This window comes from Mesoplodon bidens, assembly GCF_964165515.1.
Source record: "Mesoplodon bidens genome assembly, chromosome: 11".
In the NCBI taxonomy this organism is placed as follows: Eukaryota; Metazoa; Chordata; class Mammalia; order Artiodactyla; family Ziphiidae; genus Mesoplodon; species Mesoplodon bidens.
The window spans coordinates 22,054,855-22,072,849 of record NC_138167.1 but is presented as its reverse complement, the minus strand read 5'-3'; the positions used below and the strand labels follow the sequence as shown (position 1 = coordinate 22,072,849).

Genomic DNA, 17,995 nt, shown 5'->3' with positions numbered 1-17,995 from the left:
GACACAACTGGAGAAAGCCCGCATGCGGCAGCGAAGACCCAACGCAGCCAAAAATAAATAAATAAAATAAATAAATTTTTTAAAAAAATGCATGCAAAGATTCAAGATGTCATTGTGAGTCATGAGGATAAAGATAAATGGTTTTCATTTTTTCTGTTGTCAACCAATTTCCACATAATTACAATGTCCTTTGCAAAACACCCTATAGTGTTTTTTAAAAAATAAGTTTACCACTGTAATATAGGGACAGCCAGAATTTTATTAGGAAGAAAGTCAGTAGGGTAACAGTATCTTTAGGAGGGTAACAAGTCTTCCACTTCCAAATTCAAGAAAGGGGCAATAATCTCCCGCAGTTCCCACATTCTGCAGCACCCAAGCATTGTAGGGAGCACCTTTTCAAAAATAAACGTGGCATCAAAAAATAGTATGTAACATGGAACTCCCGTGAAGATGAGGACATAAACATGATGAAAATCCTCAGTGCACATTTGCTAGAAGGAAAGAAAAACATCTGTGTTAAGAACATTCTGAAGGATACAGAGAACAAACTAGTAGTTACCAGTGGGGAGAGGGAAGGGAGGAAGGGCAAGATAGGGATAGAGGTTAAAAGACACAAACTATTATGTATAAAATGAATAAGCAGGCTTCCCTGGTGGTGCAGTGGTTGAGAGTCCGCCTGCCGATGCAGGGGACACGGGTTCGTGCCCCGGTCCGGGAAGATCCCACATGCCGCGGAGCAGCTGGGCCCATGAGCCATGACCGCTGAGCCTGCGCGTCCAGAGCCTGTGCTCCGCAACGGGAGAGGCCACAACAGTGAGAGGCCCGCGTACCGCAAAAAAAAAAAAAAAAGGAAAGAATAAGCAACAAGGATATATTGTATAGTACAGGGAAATATAGCCATTATTTTGTAATAAATTTTAATGCAGTATAATCTATAAAAGTATTGAATCACTATATTGTACACCTGAAATTAATATAATATTATATATCAGCTATACATCAATCGATAGATAAGTAAACAAACAAACAAATAAAGAACGTTCTGAAGAAAACCACACTGATGTGACTCCTGGTTCCTCCACCCATGTAGCTCCATAAATTCAAGTAAGTAACTGAATTTCTCTTAAACTCTGTTGACATTGCAAAAGAAGAAACTTGGATTAGATAGACCTAAGTCCATCGTAGGGCTGGCATTGGAATTCTAAGATTCTAAAGCCATGAAACAATGAATCCCTGGGTTACTGTGGGGCTCTTTCCTTTGAAATGTTCTTCTCACACTCTAGTAGTTATTGCCATCTCTACCTCACTTGTGAGGTACAGGATGCCTATTTGGGGGAAATAAAGGCACAGGCAGTTAGATTTTCCTCAGGGTACAAAATACCATGTGACAAGTGGAATTTAGCTCTCTCTATCAGGGTACAAAATACCATGCGACAAGTGGAATTCAGCTCTCTCTATCAACAGTTTTATCCCAGCACCAGACATGCCCTTTTTGTATTTTATTTATTTGCTTTGAAGTCCTTGCATTATTATTTTCTAATTATAAATGCAATACATGATTGGGGTAGATCTGGAAAATCCAGAAGAACACAAAGAACAAAAGAAATGTCACAGGTAATCCAGTTGCTTGGAGATAATTACCTTCTATAATAGATTTCAGAAGAGCAAGTCTAGAGCACAGTTAAAGCTAGCTATGGATCTATTTTGTGACCCAACTCAGTGGATTCCATGAACCTGAGCCAAGTTTCTTGGCATTATTGCCACTGGCTATCTCTTGGCAGTTACACAAATCATTGCTTCTACTTCACACATTTATTAAAGAGCCAATGTTCTTAAAATACTCTATTATGAAGAGACTTTGATGGCTGCTAAGGTGAAGCAGAGATGTCCTGTCCTCAGGGAGCACTAAATCTAGATTTGTTCTTTCTTATGAAAAGAAAAATGAATCACTACCAAAACATATCTAGTAAAAAAAATACTATCTTCCTAAATTCCAAAATTAATCATCTTCAGAAATTCTAAGCTGGAACATTCTCAAAGGAACACATTTTAACATTAATTAAAAAAATTTTTTTTTATTTGGCTGTGCCAGGTCTTAGTTGTGGCATGTGGGATCTAGTTCCCTGACCAGGGATCAAACCCAGGCCCCCTGCATTGGGAGTACAGAGTCTTAGCCACTGGACCATAAGGAAGTCCTAACATTAATTTTTTAAAGAGAAAAATAGGGTTTTTTTCTAAATTACAGATAACTTGGAAAACAGAGAAATGAAAAAACTATAATCTCATCACTTTAATATAATCAGCCAAGTTTTCTTTCTTACCTTTCCTCCTCTCATTTATTCATTTTTTCTATTTTATTTTAATTTTTTGTTTTCTCTTTTATTTTGTTTTTCTTTGGTTTGTTTTTCTTTTGGTTTAGAATGTGTCCTTCTAGTTTTCCCTTTCCTTCAATGAACACTCCAGGTATGGATGGATTCAGATCTATTTCTTGATACTACTGAATCACTTGATTTTTATTTATAAGTCTATAAGATATAACTTAAAGTTAAAAATTTGTTTTCTATTATTCAGCAAATAAAGGAACATGTATAATATTTATTTTAAGAGGCTCAGACATTTTTCTTTGGAAAACATCATAGCTACTAAATCAAAATAATTTTGTTCATGAATCACCTGTATAAAAACCAAAGGTTAGTGTCATTAATAGTATTATTCATTTTGAATTTATCTTCTATAAAGAATAAAAATATTCTTTTGACTTTTGAATACTATTTATTTATTTTTCAAAACTTGCCATGCATAACATTGTAAATCAATTATACTTCAATTAAAGAAAAAACTTGCCATGCATAAAACCTTTAATCTTTTTTCCAAAATGTTCACATTATTTGTGGTCAATACATAGGGGAAGACTATAAGGGAAGTAAGGGATTGGGGATAATACCAGAAAGAGGCCACCCTCTGAAGCTAAAAACAGCAAGATTGATACAGAATGATTGACTTGGTCTGTAAGATAAACCTCCTCAAAAAAGATAATGTATAAATATGCTTAAATGGAACCAGCGTGTTACCAGTTCTCTGATAAGAGACTGGACAAGGTCTCAGGCAATCTTAAATAGGATGTAATGATGTGATGAAAGATGGCCAACTCAACTGGATTAACTGCCCATATAACACAACTAAGTGATCATCAAAACACATTCACTTATTTACTTGTCTGTTTGTTTTTGATATAATTCACATGCCATAATATTTACCCTTTAAAGTGTACAATTCAGTTGCTTTTGGTTTATTCACAAGGTTATACAGCCATCACCACTATCTAATTCCAGGAAATTTTCATCAAAATTCTCCAAAAGTACAGTTACTCCCAATTTCCCACAATCCCTAGGCCTGGCAGCCACTAATCTATTTTCTATCTACCTGGATTTTCCTATTTTGAATACCTCATATGAATAGAATCATATAACATGTGGCTTTTTGGGTCTGACTTCTTTCACTTAGTGTAATGTTTTCAAGGGTCGTTCATGTTGCAGCAGGTATAGGTAACTTTATTCTTTTTTGTGGCTGAATAATACTCCATTGTGTGGATATACCACATTTTGTTCACCTATTTAATCAGTTTAACCTATTACAATCCCACTAGTAATGTCTGAGAATTCTGATTTCTCCACATCCTCTCCAGTGCTTGTCATTGTCTGTCTTTTTAATTACAGTTATCTTAGTGCTGTAAAGTGATATCTTATGATTTATGATTTTTTGTTTTTTGGCCATGCCGCACTGCTTGTGGGATCTTAGTTCCTTGACCAGGGATCTAACCCAGGCCCTGGCAGTGAAAGCACCAAGTCCTAACCACTGGACCACCAGGGAATTCCCAATATCTCATCATTTTGATTTGCATTTCCCCAATGACCAATAACGTTTTCATTGTGCTTTTTCACTGAAAATCTTTTCATGTGCTTTTTGGCCATTTGTGTATCTTCTGTAAAGAAATGTCTATTCAAGTTTTTTGCTCATATTAAAAACTAGGCTGTTTGTCCTTTTGTTGTTCAGTTCTAAGAGTTCTTTATAGAGTCTGGATACTAAATCCTTAATTTCCAGAATTCTGAAAAAGTTGATTCTGACAATTTTTTCCAGCTCTCTCATTGATTTTATGGTGGAGGAAATTTTCTGGGGTCTTTACTCCACCACTGACATTACTCTTCACTTATTACTTTAATTAATAAATTAATTAATTTAATATTTGTTGAGCATGATGAACGTATTTTATATTTCATATTCCCCAGTGATCAAGATCTTGCCTTCAAGTAGCCCGTGGAGTATTAAGAGAAGACTACAATGCAAACAATTTAATTGCAATAATATGCCATGGGTACTTTGTCAGGATTATGTGTCAAGTACAGTGTGTACACTCAAAAGAGAGAGCTGAAGACTCTGCTTGGGTTGGTGGTTGGGATTAAAGAATCAAAAAAGCTTTCTTAAGAGATAAAATGGTTTTTATACCATTTTCATTACATTTTTATAAAATTGATTTAACTCAATATTTGTGCACGTATATGTTTGTGTGTGAAAACATAGCCAGATTCTACTTAACTTTCACATCTTCTCTAATGAAAGAATAAAGCAAAATAAAAAGCTAAAAAAAAAAAGATTTCTTAGAGGAGAGTACTACTCAGGGCATATATGATAGTGTGGCATCTCCAGAAAGAGATAAAAAGAGTCAGAATTTGACAGTATGTCAAATATCTTCAAATATCTTCAATATCGTACAAGGGAGAGGCATCCTGTCCATTAAACAAAGGTTTTCAAATCTGCCTAGCGGGTACGTTCTTCCAGTGGAGGTGGCTGCATCATAAATTGCGGACACCATCCTTTAAGATTTATGTATATATAGTTATCTAAAACAATAAGAAACATCTATTATCTATATATCTAATGCAATAGGTATATGTCTTGGGAATTCCCCGGAAGTCCAGTGGTTAGGACTTGGTGCTTTCACTGCCAGGTCCCGGGTTCGATCCCTGGCTGGGTTACTAAGATCCCACAAGCTGTGCAATGGGGTCAATAAATAAATAAATAAGTAAGTAAAAGAAAATACTGATTGAGAATTTAAAAAATAAGAAGAAAAATACTATGGCTTAATAAACAAATAGACTTTTAAAGAACAATAATAAATATTTATTTTAAAAAAAGATAAATTCTTAGTCAACCCTTGAGGAAATTCAATTGTACTATAAATTCTTAGTCAACCCTTGAGGAAATTCAATTGAGGAAATTCAATCTTACTATAGTCCATTCATTTTGGGGACTCTGTCAGCCCCCAGAGGTCCCTATCTCTAACTTACCACATTGTAATGCAGGGAGGAGAGTTCTGCCCTAAGTGGGGTGGTGAATCCTGAGGAAGCAGGGGCTCCCTTTCTTCCATGCCCATTTCTTCAGGACTCTGAGAGTCTGTTTTCCCTTCTTGCATTTGGTACATCCCAAACTTTGTATTCAGCAGAGTCATGTCCTTGCAAAAGTTCTGCGAAGAAAAGAGCAATCACTAAAGAAAAATTGGAGATGATGCAGAGTGCCTTTCCTCCGGAACAGTTCAGGGGCCCACACTGCAATCACATATGAATCACATGAGGAGGTCACTGGCAGGTGCGTACTCACCTAAGAAACTTACACATTCACAGAGTGAGGTAGCACCATGGTAGAAAATTAAATGAAACCCACCTGCTAATTCTTAACTACTGGATTATTCAGATAGAAAGATAATTATCCTTTTATTGAATTAATCTATTCAATTTGTTCATCTATGCAAAACATATTTATTGACTGACTCCTACCAGGCACAATTTTAGGATACAGCAGGTAACAAAATAGACAAGGAATGGGCATTCTGTTGCACGTGTGTTTTTTAACAAAATGGGCAAAGAACTACATGTGCGTTTACAGGGGTTGAGTGACAAGCAATAAACAACTAAACACATATATACATTAGATATTATAGACTAAAATACATGCTAAAGAGAAAGTAAATAATGTGATGACACAGTAGCTGAGGTTTGGTGGTGGTACCATCTACTCTATCTAGATAGGTGGGATGATTAGGCACCTCTGAACAAGTGACAGGTTGATTCATTCATTCACTGTTTCATTCAGCCATTCACATTTACCTCCATATATAAAATCTTGCGGGAGGAGTTCCGAGATGGAGTCATTTTTCTGGCTAGGGGAGATTAAGGGAGGTCTGGGAGATGAGAGGACATTTGAGCTGAGCCTTGAAGAGTGGATAATATGTAGACATGGAGGATAGGTTCCAGATGGAGGAACTGTAGAAGCAGCCCAGGGGTATGAGAGCTTGGAAGTACACCACACCTGTGAGATCTTCTGTTGGCCCCAAGCAGAACATCAGGAGGGGAGAAGAGGTGAAAAGGCTACAGAGAGACCCGTATGTGGCACACTCTCAACTTCTAGGGAAAGAATTACCTCTCTATGTAGATTTAAATCATTTTATTCTATCATTATTTGAGCTTGTGTAACTGTGAAATCTTACCTCTATTCTTGCAACGAGTTTTTCCTTTAATTCATGAGCTTCATTACAAGCATCTTCCTGAAAAGACACCCACAATTTTGGGTAAAATAGACGTTATATATTTTGGTTTATATAATAAAACCTTACTTATTCTGATACCTCTTAGTTGTAAACAGGCTTCATTGAAACTTACTTTTTATTCAGTAAAATCCTTCCTCTTAGAACAGATTCATGGTGCAATCATGATAAATTGCAGGAGCTATCACCAAAAGATTAATAAATTATTTTCAATTCTTTAAAATATAAATTTACACAATAGCAGTTTATTATAAATCATCTTTTTCTCTATCCATTACTCTCTCCTTGATCCTTAAACTTCTACCAGAACACTAGTTGGAGAAACATAGTATGTTTCTGAGAACAAAAGAAAACTATGTTTTTCTAAATATTTTTAATTTATAATATATAAATGTAAGTCTTCATTATGTTAGTTTGAATACCTGGGCCTTATGGTTTAGCAAAAGAGCGTCTGCAAAAAGTGTCTGGTTCCTCCTTTCTTCCCATGTTTCCTTTAAGTTGTCAGAGAGAACAGGTGGTCTAGGTTGGTTTCTATCAGTAAGATCAAGACATGGGCTGAAAGCAAACCATCCTCTTCTAAGATACGAATGCCAACTGTACATATGTCCTGAGTAAATAATGTTTTGAAAGGTTTTTAATTAATCATTCCATAATTGACTTGCAGGATATGTTGAAAAGCAAAGCCAGAGCAGAAAAAAAGAGTGTTCTGGGATTCAAGAAAGATGGGTTCTGGAGGTGCCTTTTCTAGATGTTGATTCTTAAATAAGTCCTTGCAAAAGCAAGAAAAGATATGGATTTCTGAGGCATAGTTTGTGATGGTAAACATTGATTATAAAGCCTCAAATAGCTAACAAAATAAATTTAATAAACCCCAAAATCAAATCCTACATCACATAAACAGTGAAAAAGGAAAATGACACCTAGTGGCATAGAAAGTTGTTAAAGAAAAAAATGCTAAGTGAAAAAAAGCAAATTGCAAAACAATGTATATAATATAATTAAAATAATAATTAAAATATAATATAATTAAAATAATAATATGATAATATTATAGAAAAATTTAGAAGAATATAAATATACTAAAATGTTCACTTTATTTTTGAGGGAGTGGGATTATTTTTCTTTTTTATATGAACTAGTTCTATTATAATGTTTTAATTATTAAAATAAGCATGCATTACTTTTGCTAGAAGAAAAAACTATTTTTTAATGGGGGAGCAAGGATAAGACTGGTTCTTTTCATGTGGAAATATGAACAAGTCACTTCATGTTTTTGAGTTACGCTTTTCTCTTCTGAAAATAAGGACGTAGACTAAATAATAGTAAGTTCCCATCTAGGTCTAAAATTCTGAGTCTCTTTCATTGAATTTTGGATTCCATTCACTAAAATTTGAGATTTCTTTGAAGAATTGTTTTTCTTCCTTAGTTATAAAGACAATTTATTACCTGGACAAATTTGTTTTCCATTTCTCCTAATTGCTTTTTAATTTCCATGATCTTCTCCTTTAAAACTAAAGGATATAGAACAAAAGTTGTAATGAATGATGTGTGGAATTGAAACAGAACAAGTGACGATTTTTAGAAGAATGCTCATTCATGATCAAATAGTTAGAGATTTAATAGAAGCTACTTTTTTTGCATACTGTTCTGGGTGCTGATAACCAAAATCAACATTAAATCAAATCAACAAGACATCACTGGCCACATCCTATGTAAGTGGCCACTGAGCTAGACATTGTGCTTATTGTGAATGTTTACCCTCAAACTGCTTATAGAGGATGTATAATCTACACTCTTTTTTTTAAAAACAAGTTCATTCATCACCAGCCCCAGAGTTATGTGATTTAATTATTTAGAAAACAGCTGTGAGATACTAATCACGTTTTAAATGGTGCCCTAGCTTATTTACATAGTAAATATCTTGACACAATACTTATCAAAGATAACTGTACCAAAGATAACTGAGATAGGAGTCAGTCTCAGGATGAAAGTTATATTGATATGGAGTTTTCAGAAAGCTTCGTGGACTTGGGGGCTCAATATCAGGCAACACCCAAAGGCCACTTCAAAGTCCTTTCCTCAGCTTAAAGACCTCTTAAATTTGCTTCTCTGTGTGTGTATGTGTGTGTGTGTGTGTGTGTGTTTAAATACTTTCACCAATCTTCCCCTCCTCTCTCTTTCATGCCTTTCTGAGTCATTCCATTTACTCATGAAAAATAAATGAGCCAATACATGTGATATTACTTTATTATTATTATTAACTTACTTCTTCTTTAATTTTCGCACTCTTTGTTTGCCATTCCTATATTTATTTCTAACAGTCTTCACTTTTCCCTCCACCAGAGTAAACCTAGAGCCATTCTTACTGACTTTGCTTCTGTAACAATTATATTTAAAATTTCTTACTTATTATATTACTGTAGTTGTTTTTATGCAGCCTTTCCCATCAGCCTTTAGTCTTAGGACAGAACTTGTGTCAGTTTTTTAAAGTCGGGACTTCCCTGGTGGTCCAGTGGTTAAGAAACTGCCTTCCAATGCAGGGGATGCGGGTTTGATCCCTGGTCAAGGAACTAAGATCCTATATGCCGCAGAGCAACTAAGCCTGCACACCACAACTAGAGAGCCTGCATGCAGCAACTAAGACCTGACACAGGCAAAAATAAATAAATATTTTTAAAAAAATGAAAACAGTTAAAAAAAATTTTTAAGTCACAGTTATTGAGGTATAATATACATAGAGTAAAACTCACCTTTTAAAAGTGCACAGTGCTATGAATTTTGACATATGCATACTGTCACTGGCATGTAATCACCACTACAACAAGATGTGGAATATTTCCATCACACCCCAAATTTCCTTGTGTCCCTCTGTCAATCTCCTCCTCCCTTTCCCCACTGGACTCCAGTGACCACTAATCTATTTTTTATTCCTATGGTTTTACCTTTTTCAGAGTGGTACAGAAGTGGAATCATGAGTCTAATCTTCCAAGTCTGGCTTCTTTCACTTAGCATAAGGCATTTGAGGTTCATTTATGTTGTTGGATGATTAAGAAATCCGTTCCTTTTTGTTGCTGAGTAGCATTCCATCATGTAGCATATACCACAGTTTATCCACTTACCAGTTGATGAATATTTGGGCTGTTTCTAGTTTTCAAGTCTGTGCCCGTTTTTTTAGAGTGTATACAAAGCTGTATATTTCCAGGATAGAGAGTCTCCGTACATATTTGTGATGCCTTCCCTTTTCATATTTTTTTGCATTTGCAAAATATGTCTGTTTTTATTTGTTTATTTATATTTTTTAATTTAATTTTTTATTTTATATTGGAGTATAATTGGTTTACAATGTTGTGTTAGTTTCAGGTGCACAGCAAAGTGATTCAGTTATACATATACATATATCCATTCTTTTTCAGATTCTTTTCCCTTTTCATATTATCCAAGCCTGGTTGGTTTGTTTTTTAAACTCACTTTCATTTGTCTCTGTGCTCTTCTTACTCTCTTCATTCTTTTGATATCCATCCCTTCCTATTCCTTCCTCCTCCTGAAATCTACATTCCTGTAATACCGCTGACTTTTGGAGGAAATTTTTTAAAGCAGAATATTTCTTGCCCCTTGTCCTCTTCCCTTTCTTCATAGTTTGCAGTTTCCAAAGCACTAGATAGTGGGGAAAGTCTTGACTTTTCAACTAGCACAAAATGAGGTTGCTATGTCAAAATGTTGCACTAAATCTTAGTTAAAAGTAGTTTTTTTTCCCTCAGTGAAAAATCTGTGCTTATCTGTAGATGGCTTTTAATATGAGAGGGGTCTAAATAAATATTACCTTCCAACAATAAAAGAGGCATTTTTCTCCTTCTTTCGAAATCCACTTAATTTAAATTTGGCTTGAACTAAAGCAGAGGCTGGCAATTTCAATAAAAAGAGGTAGTTAGATACAGACTTCTTCCATTTTTATAGGCTTTTCTTCAAATGCCTGAAGTTTATTAGAGAAGAAAAACTACCAGGCAGGGCTCTGAAGTCTAATTCTTATCCAAAGTTGGTCACTACTTTTCTAACATTCTATGACTCTTTTAAAAAGGGAAAATTAAACCTTTCTCAGAAAAGAGTCTCTAAGAAATGCAAGGACACAAAATAACAGGAAAACTTTGGAGACTGTGAAAACTAACACAAGAATTCTTCATGAAGGCATCAAAGACAAACACAAATATATCTCTTACATTCTAAGGATGCAGTTCATCACAAATATGTATTTCCTGCATGTTTTCTCTGTACTGTTAGGTGCTGGGATACAAATATTAAGAGAAGTTTTCCCTTAAGGAACTCATCATTATCTTAAATGGCATTGAGATACAAACCTGCCAAATTTGACCGAGTTTCTAGGTAGAACAGAAAAATCTAGACTTTTTGTGTTGTTAGAGAATAGAAGTGGTGGTACCCAGGTGAAATGGGCTCAGAACTGACCACCAGAGAGCTCTCCTCCTTGTGACAGAAGATGGGTTTTAATTCTTGTTATAACCTGTTAAACAATAAATGGGGTGGGAAGAGGTGGTAAAGCCCCCACAACCTCCCCAATTTTTTTCCAGGCTTCCAGCTTACCTCGATGTTTGCCCCCTGATCAGAGTCAAGGTCCTGGTGTGACTTCAGCTTTTCAATTTGGTCCTCCAGGGACATCACCTCACTTAATAAGCTGCAACAGACCAAGAGATGGACTAAGTCCTGTGGCTTAAGAAAAATCCCCAATGGATCATCTTTTTTGATCTTGAAAGATCATTTTTGACCTTTCAAAAATGAAATCCTACTCCTATATAAGAGGACCCTTGGGTAGTAATTGTGTTGTAATGGGAAGTCATAAATACAATTCAAGAAAGTAAAAAACATTCTAAGTAATCTAGATAATAGTACAGAAGTGTAGTCCTAACTGGATATAGGAGCAGAAATGTAAAATAACTAAAATGGAAGCTTAGTTAAATTTCTAGGAAAAAAAAAAACACAGAAAATCTTTGGGACCTAGGACTATGCAAAGGGTTCTTAGTCTTGAAACCAAGGGCGCCACCTATAAGAGGGAACATTGATAAACTGGACCTCATCAAAATTTAAAACTTTTGCTTGGCCAAAGACTCTCTTAAATGGATTTACATGTCATATATCCAGCAAAGGTCTTATATCTAGAATATATGAAGATCTCTCAAAACTCAACATTAAAAAAAACCTTGCGGGCTTCCCTGGTGGCGCAGTGATTGGGAGTCTGCCTGCTGATGCAGGGGACACGGGTTCGTGCCCCGGTCCGGGAAGATGCCGCGGAGCAGCTGGGCCCGTGAGCCATGGGCCTGCGCGTCCGGAGCCTGTGCTCCGCAACGGGAGAGGCCACAACAGTGAGAGGCCCGCGTACTGCAAAAAAAAACAAACAAACAAACTTGCAATTAGAAAATGAACAAAAGACATCACAGACTTTTACCAAGAAGATATATAGATGGCAAATAAACACATGAAATGATGTCCGACACTATTAGTTATTAGAGAAATGCAAATTTAAACTACGAGATATCACTGTAAACTTACCAGAATGGCTAAGGTGAAAAATAGTGATAACACTAAATGTTAGTAAGGGTGTGGAGAAATTGGATCACTCATACATTGGTGGTGGGAACATAAAATGATATAGCCCCTCTGAAAAATAATTTGGCAGTTTCTGTCAAAGCTAAAAACAAACTTACCATATAACCCAGCAATTTCACTCTTGGGCAATTATCCCAGAGAAATGAAGACCTACTTTCACACAGGAAGCTGTACATGAATGTTCAAAATAGCTATATTCATAATAGCCAAAAACTAGACAGAATATATATATGAACCATACCATGGAATAGTACTCAGTGATGGAAAGGAAGGAACTGTTGATACACGCGACAATCTGGATGAACCTCAGGGAAATTATGCTGACTGTAAAAAACAGTCTCAAAAAAATATATAACTGCATGATTTGATTTATGTAACATTCATGAAATAACATAATTATAAACACATAGAACAGATTTGTCTTGCCAGGGGTTAGGGATGGGTGGGAGAGAACGAGTGTGACTATGAAGGGGTAACACAAAGGAATCTTGTGCAATGACACAGGTTAGAATCCTGATTGTGGTGGTGGTTATACAAGGCTACACTTGTGATAAAATTGCATAGAACTATGCGTGCGCACACACACACACACACACAAATGAGTGCAATTGTAACTAGTGAAGTCTGAATAAGCTCAGTCGAAAATACCAATATCAATTTCTTGGTTTTGATGGCATACTAGAGTTAGGCAAGATGTTACCATTTGGAAGGCTGGGAAAAGGGTGCATGGGACTATCCTGTATATTTCTTTGAAAACTCCTGTGAATCTATAATTATTTCAAAATAAAAATTATAACAAGAGAATATTATTAATATTTTTAGGCCAATACATTTGACAATTTAGATGAAATGGGCAAATTCTTTGACAGATACAATCTACCACTAAAATATACTCAAGAGCTAGATAGCCTGAGTAGCACTATAACCCTATATATCAGTAAAGAAATTAAATTTGTAGTTAAACATCTTACCACAATAAGATCTCCAGGCAATATGGCTTCACTGATGAATCCAACCAAACATTTAAGAAAGAAATTATGCCAGTTTTACACAGACTCATCCAGAAAATAGAAAATGTGCGAAAACATCCCAATTTTTTCTACGAGGCAAGCATTACTCTGATACTAACACTAGGATATTACAAGAAAGAAAGACACAGGTCAATACCTTTCATTAACATACATGTAAAAGTTCCATTTTAGTAAGCTGAATCCAGGAACATATAAAAAGGATAATATATTATGACCAAGGAGGATTTATTCTGGGAATTCAAGGCTGGTTCATCATTCAAAAATCAATCACTATGATTCACCATATCAAGAGACTTATAAACAAACAAAAACCATGATCATTCACAGATGCAGCAAAAGCTATTGAAAAAATCCAATATCATTTCTGATTTTAAAAACAACTCAGTAAACTAGGAATAGAAGAAACTTTCTCAATCTGAGAAAGGGCATCCTTAAAAACAAACACAAAAACCCAGATAATATCACACTTAATTCTTTTCCTGTAAGATTGGGAACAAAGTAAGTAGGTCTGCTATATGCTGTCACCCCTCCTATTCAACATCGTACTAGAAGTTCTAGTCAAGATCATCAGGCAAAAAAAAGAAGTAAAAAAGAATACAGATTGGAAAGGAAGATAGAAATCTCTCTCTATTTGCAGATGACATAATTATCTATGTGGAAAATCCCAAATAACCTATAAAAACTACTGGAACTAATAAATGAGTTTAGCAAGGTCACAACACAAAGTCAGTATGCAAAAGTCAACTGTATTTCTATATACTAGCTATTAACAATAAGAAATTGAAAAATTTTAAGTACGATTTATAATAAAACCAAAAACATGAAATACTTAGGTGTAAATCTAACAAAATGTGAAATATCTGTACACCGAACACCACACAACTCTGATGGAAGGAATCAAAGAAGACCTAAATAGACGGAAATACTGTGTTCATGAATCAGAAGAGTTGATATTGCTAAACTGTTAATTCTTCCCAAATTTATCTATAGATTAATGGTAGTTCCAACCAAAATCACAGCAAAATTGACAGGCTGATTGTAAAATCTACATGGAAAAGCAGAAAAAAAAGAATAGCCAAAACAATTTTGAAAAATTAGAACAAAAATCGAGGACCTACTATATAGCACAGGGAACTCTGCTCAATATTCTGTAATAACTTAAATGGGAAAAGAATTTGAAAAAGAATAGATACATGTGTATGTATAACTGAATCACTTTGCTGTACACCTAAAACTAATACAACATTGTTAATCAACTATACTCGAATATAAAATAAAAATGTTTTTAATTTTTCAAAAAAGAAAAGGAAAAGAAAAATGTTATCAGATAATAAAAGTTAGTATTTGACTTAGAAAAAAAATAGAACAAAATTGAATAATGCTCACTACCTAATTTCAAGACTTAATATAAAGCTACAATAATCAAGGTAGTGTGGTATTACTGAAAGTATAAACATATAGATTATTGGAACAGAATAAAGAATCCAGAAATAGATTCACACATATATGACCCACTGATTTTCAACAATAATATAAGGTAATTCCTTAGGAAAAGTAAAACTCTTTTCAATAAATGTTGCTGTAACAACTGGATATGCATATGCCAAAAAAAAAAGAAAAAAGAAAGGGATCTTGGGAAAAAAAAAAGAAAGGAACTTTGATCTCTACCTGGTATGGACTGCATGTTTGTGCCTCCTCAAAATTTATATTTTGAAACCCCAGTGGCCCAATGGGATGGTACTGGGAGGTGGGATCTTAGGGAGGGAGGGAGGTTTAGATATAGTCATGAGGGTGGAGCCCCCATAATGGGATTAATATCCTTATAAGAAGAGGAAGACTAGAACTCTCTCTCCCCACTGCAGGGGAAAACAGCAAGAAAGCAGACATCATGCAAAATATCATAGTCATTTTCAAACAGTTTGTCAGTTTTATACAAGTATAAACATTCACCTATTGGGACTTCCCTGGTGATCCAGTGGGTAAGACTCCGCTCTCCCAATGCAGGGGGCCTGGCTTCGATCCCTAGTTGGGGAACTAGATCACACATGCATGCTGCAACTAAGAGTTCACATGCCGCAGCTTAGAAGGCTGCACACCGCAACCAAAATATCCCGAGTGCGCAACTGAGAGCCGGTGCAGCCAAAACAGACAAACAAACAAAACCAAAAAACAACAAAAGAAGTACACTTATTATAGGACCCAGCATTCCAACTTCTGATTATTTACCCAAGGAAAATAAAAATGTGTGTTCACACAAAAAAACTACATGTGAATGTTTACAGTGTCTCTATTCATGATTGCTAAAAAAATCAAAATGTGTCTCAATTAGTGAATGGATAAACTGTGGTATATTTATATAATGGAATAAAAGATATAATTTTACTGTATGTGAATTTTACACTAGTTTCAAAAATGGAAAGAAATTTTAATGTGCAGAATTTGAATTAATAAAAACTCAGAATCTTTTAAAATCCAAATATTATTCATGCTCTGGAAGAAAACAAAAGGCCATTTTGAATAGGATAGTCAGGATAAGGCTGATGTAAAGAGATGTTTAGCTGTAAGGTATGGTGATGTTTAACTGAATGTAAAGAAGATATTTAACTGAAAGGGAAAGAAACATCTAGAAGAGTAGCCCTGCATTAGGAAAGAGTTTCGAATGTGGCAGGAAGGTTCAGAAGGCCAGAGGAATTTATTTCTAAATATAGCCTCCATTTATTAATTGTTTATTATGTACCAGGCTCTGTATTAAATGCTTTACATATGGTATTTTATTTAATACCCACAGTAAACCAATGAGGTGGCTGTCATTATTCCCTTTTTATAGAAGAGGAAAGTCAAGGCTTAAAAAAGGTTGATTAACCTATCCAAGAAATGTCAATGTCAGGATTCAAACCTGGGTCCCTCTGACTCCAAAGCCCACTCTCTTTATACCAGTGATGGGACAAATAACAACTTCATCACTTCTGTTTCATCTTGAAACTTTCCACTTAAATTCAGATATGCATTAACAAATAAACTTTAATAGTTTTTTCATGCCATACTTGTTGGATCCCTTTAGACAATACTGGATAAAACTCAAGGATCATTGGGAACTTCAATACATCCTTTTGATAACTATTAATGTGGCTTCAAGGAGAGAGCCTCTGAGGGAAGTCCTTCCCTTGAGAGAAGAGAGAGCAAAGATGCAGATAACTTATTATCCTAAAGACTTTACCACCTTAAACCCAGAATTTCTTAAGTTTCTGAAGCTATGAAACTTTCCATTATTTTCTGACCAACCCTGACACCCTACAATTACCTCTTCACTGTGTTTTCTGTTAGGTTTATTTTTGTATAATATTTTTAATTTTTTCCATCCAGCCTATGTGATCAGCTCCAAGTTCTTTCACTTGTGGACCCATCTGTGTATTCCAGTGGTTTAGCTGGAAGAACATGTTCTCCTGACCCCTACAGAAATAGTATTACAATCAGTTTTAAGGTAGAAAATGGGAAAGCCTGAAACCCTCTTTCTCTGGATGGCAAATTGGTCTGCTTATCCATTTTCTATCACCAAAATTGGCCAGGTAGGCACTTAGGCTTCAAGAAGGAGTTTGGACATTTATTTAATATCCATTTTAACAGATCTTCATAAGGCTGGAGAAAATAAAGCATGTTTTACATTCAGTAAAAAATATAGATATATTTTTAATTTCCCTGCATGGAATGAATGTTAAATATTTCAGGATGGTGGTTGCATCTTGGTAAAGGAGAAGAAGTTATACAATAGGGAAAGGGTCCATAAGGATTTAACAGCACATTTTTTTTTTCTGCGGTACGCGGGCCTCTCACTGTTGTGGTCTCTCCCATTGCGGAGCACAGGCTCCAAACGTGCAGGCTCAGCGGCCATGGCTCACGGGCCCAGCCCCTCCGCGGCATGTGGGATCTTCCCGGACGGGGCACGAACCCGTGTCCCCTGCATCGGCAGGCAGACTCTCAACCAGTGCGCCACCAGGGAAGCCCTAACTGTACATTTTTAATAGTAATTATAATAATTTTCATCTCTAGAAAATTATCTGAGAGTGATAAGATATGTGTTAATCCCAGGCTCCGAAGAAAAGCGTGTAAAGAGAACTCCACGGCTTTTCCTATATCCCTAGAATTGTCTTTCTTCTGCATTCTTGCTGGAACATGTAGGTAGTTACTTGTGCACATGAGTGCTTTATGGCTCAAGACATGTATGGATTTTAAATTTTCCAGGCTGTCCCTAAGATCTCTGCTAAATTTCATTTTCCCCTCCACAAAACATTATTAAATGTTCCTTATTGCACGCTCCAGGGCTTACTATTCAGGGATGTTCTCCTTTGAAAACTGCAAAGATGTGGATGCCTGGGGATCTTCTTGTTGAACGTGATTTCTTTCTTGCTCATCTTGTTCACTCTGCAGGCCCTGGTCATGCCCAGCCTCCAGCTCCAACATATCCTGATAAAGATCATGAAGAAAGCAAAGCAGAACAAAAGGGTTATCATAAGAGGTGGTGGCCCCTCTATGGTATCCATGCCCCCTTCTCTGGGGCTAAGCACATAGTCCCCTCTGAGGCTGGAGTCTTCTGATGCATCTGTAAGATAGGGTGACATGCCCTCCTGCTCTGTGACAGAGGAAGGCTGGGGCAGGGACATGGAGAGTAGAGAGAACAGATCAGTTTCTTATTGAAATATCTGTGTAAATCACTGACCAAGTCAATAGGAATAACATTCACATACATCTACAAATT

At 35.8% G+C, this 17,995-nt stretch overlaps 1 protein-coding gene across 1 annotated transcript in view; it reads right to left on the bottom strand.

Moving 5' to 3' along the window:
- Window positions 1–293: 293 nt before the first annotated feature.
- The window catches only part of SMCO2 (single-pass membrane protein with coiled-coil domains 2), a gene marked incomplete at both ends in the record, with an annotated part of 29,533 nt that continues 11,831 nt past the window's right edge, over window positions 294–17,995 (bottom strand). Inside the window, 9 exon segments of the mRNA XM_081250209.1 lie at window positions 294–466; window positions 469–491; window positions 5,346–5,521; window positions 6,542–6,598; window positions 8,045–8,101; window positions 11,192–11,282; window positions 16,544–16,571; window positions 16,574–16,691; window positions 17,569–17,703. Of these exon segments, the coding sequence (XP_081106335.1) occupies window positions 294–466; window positions 469–491; window positions 5,346–5,521; window positions 6,542–6,598; window positions 8,045–8,101; window positions 11,192–11,282; window positions 16,544–16,571; window positions 16,574–16,691; window positions 17,569–17,703 (858 nt within the window).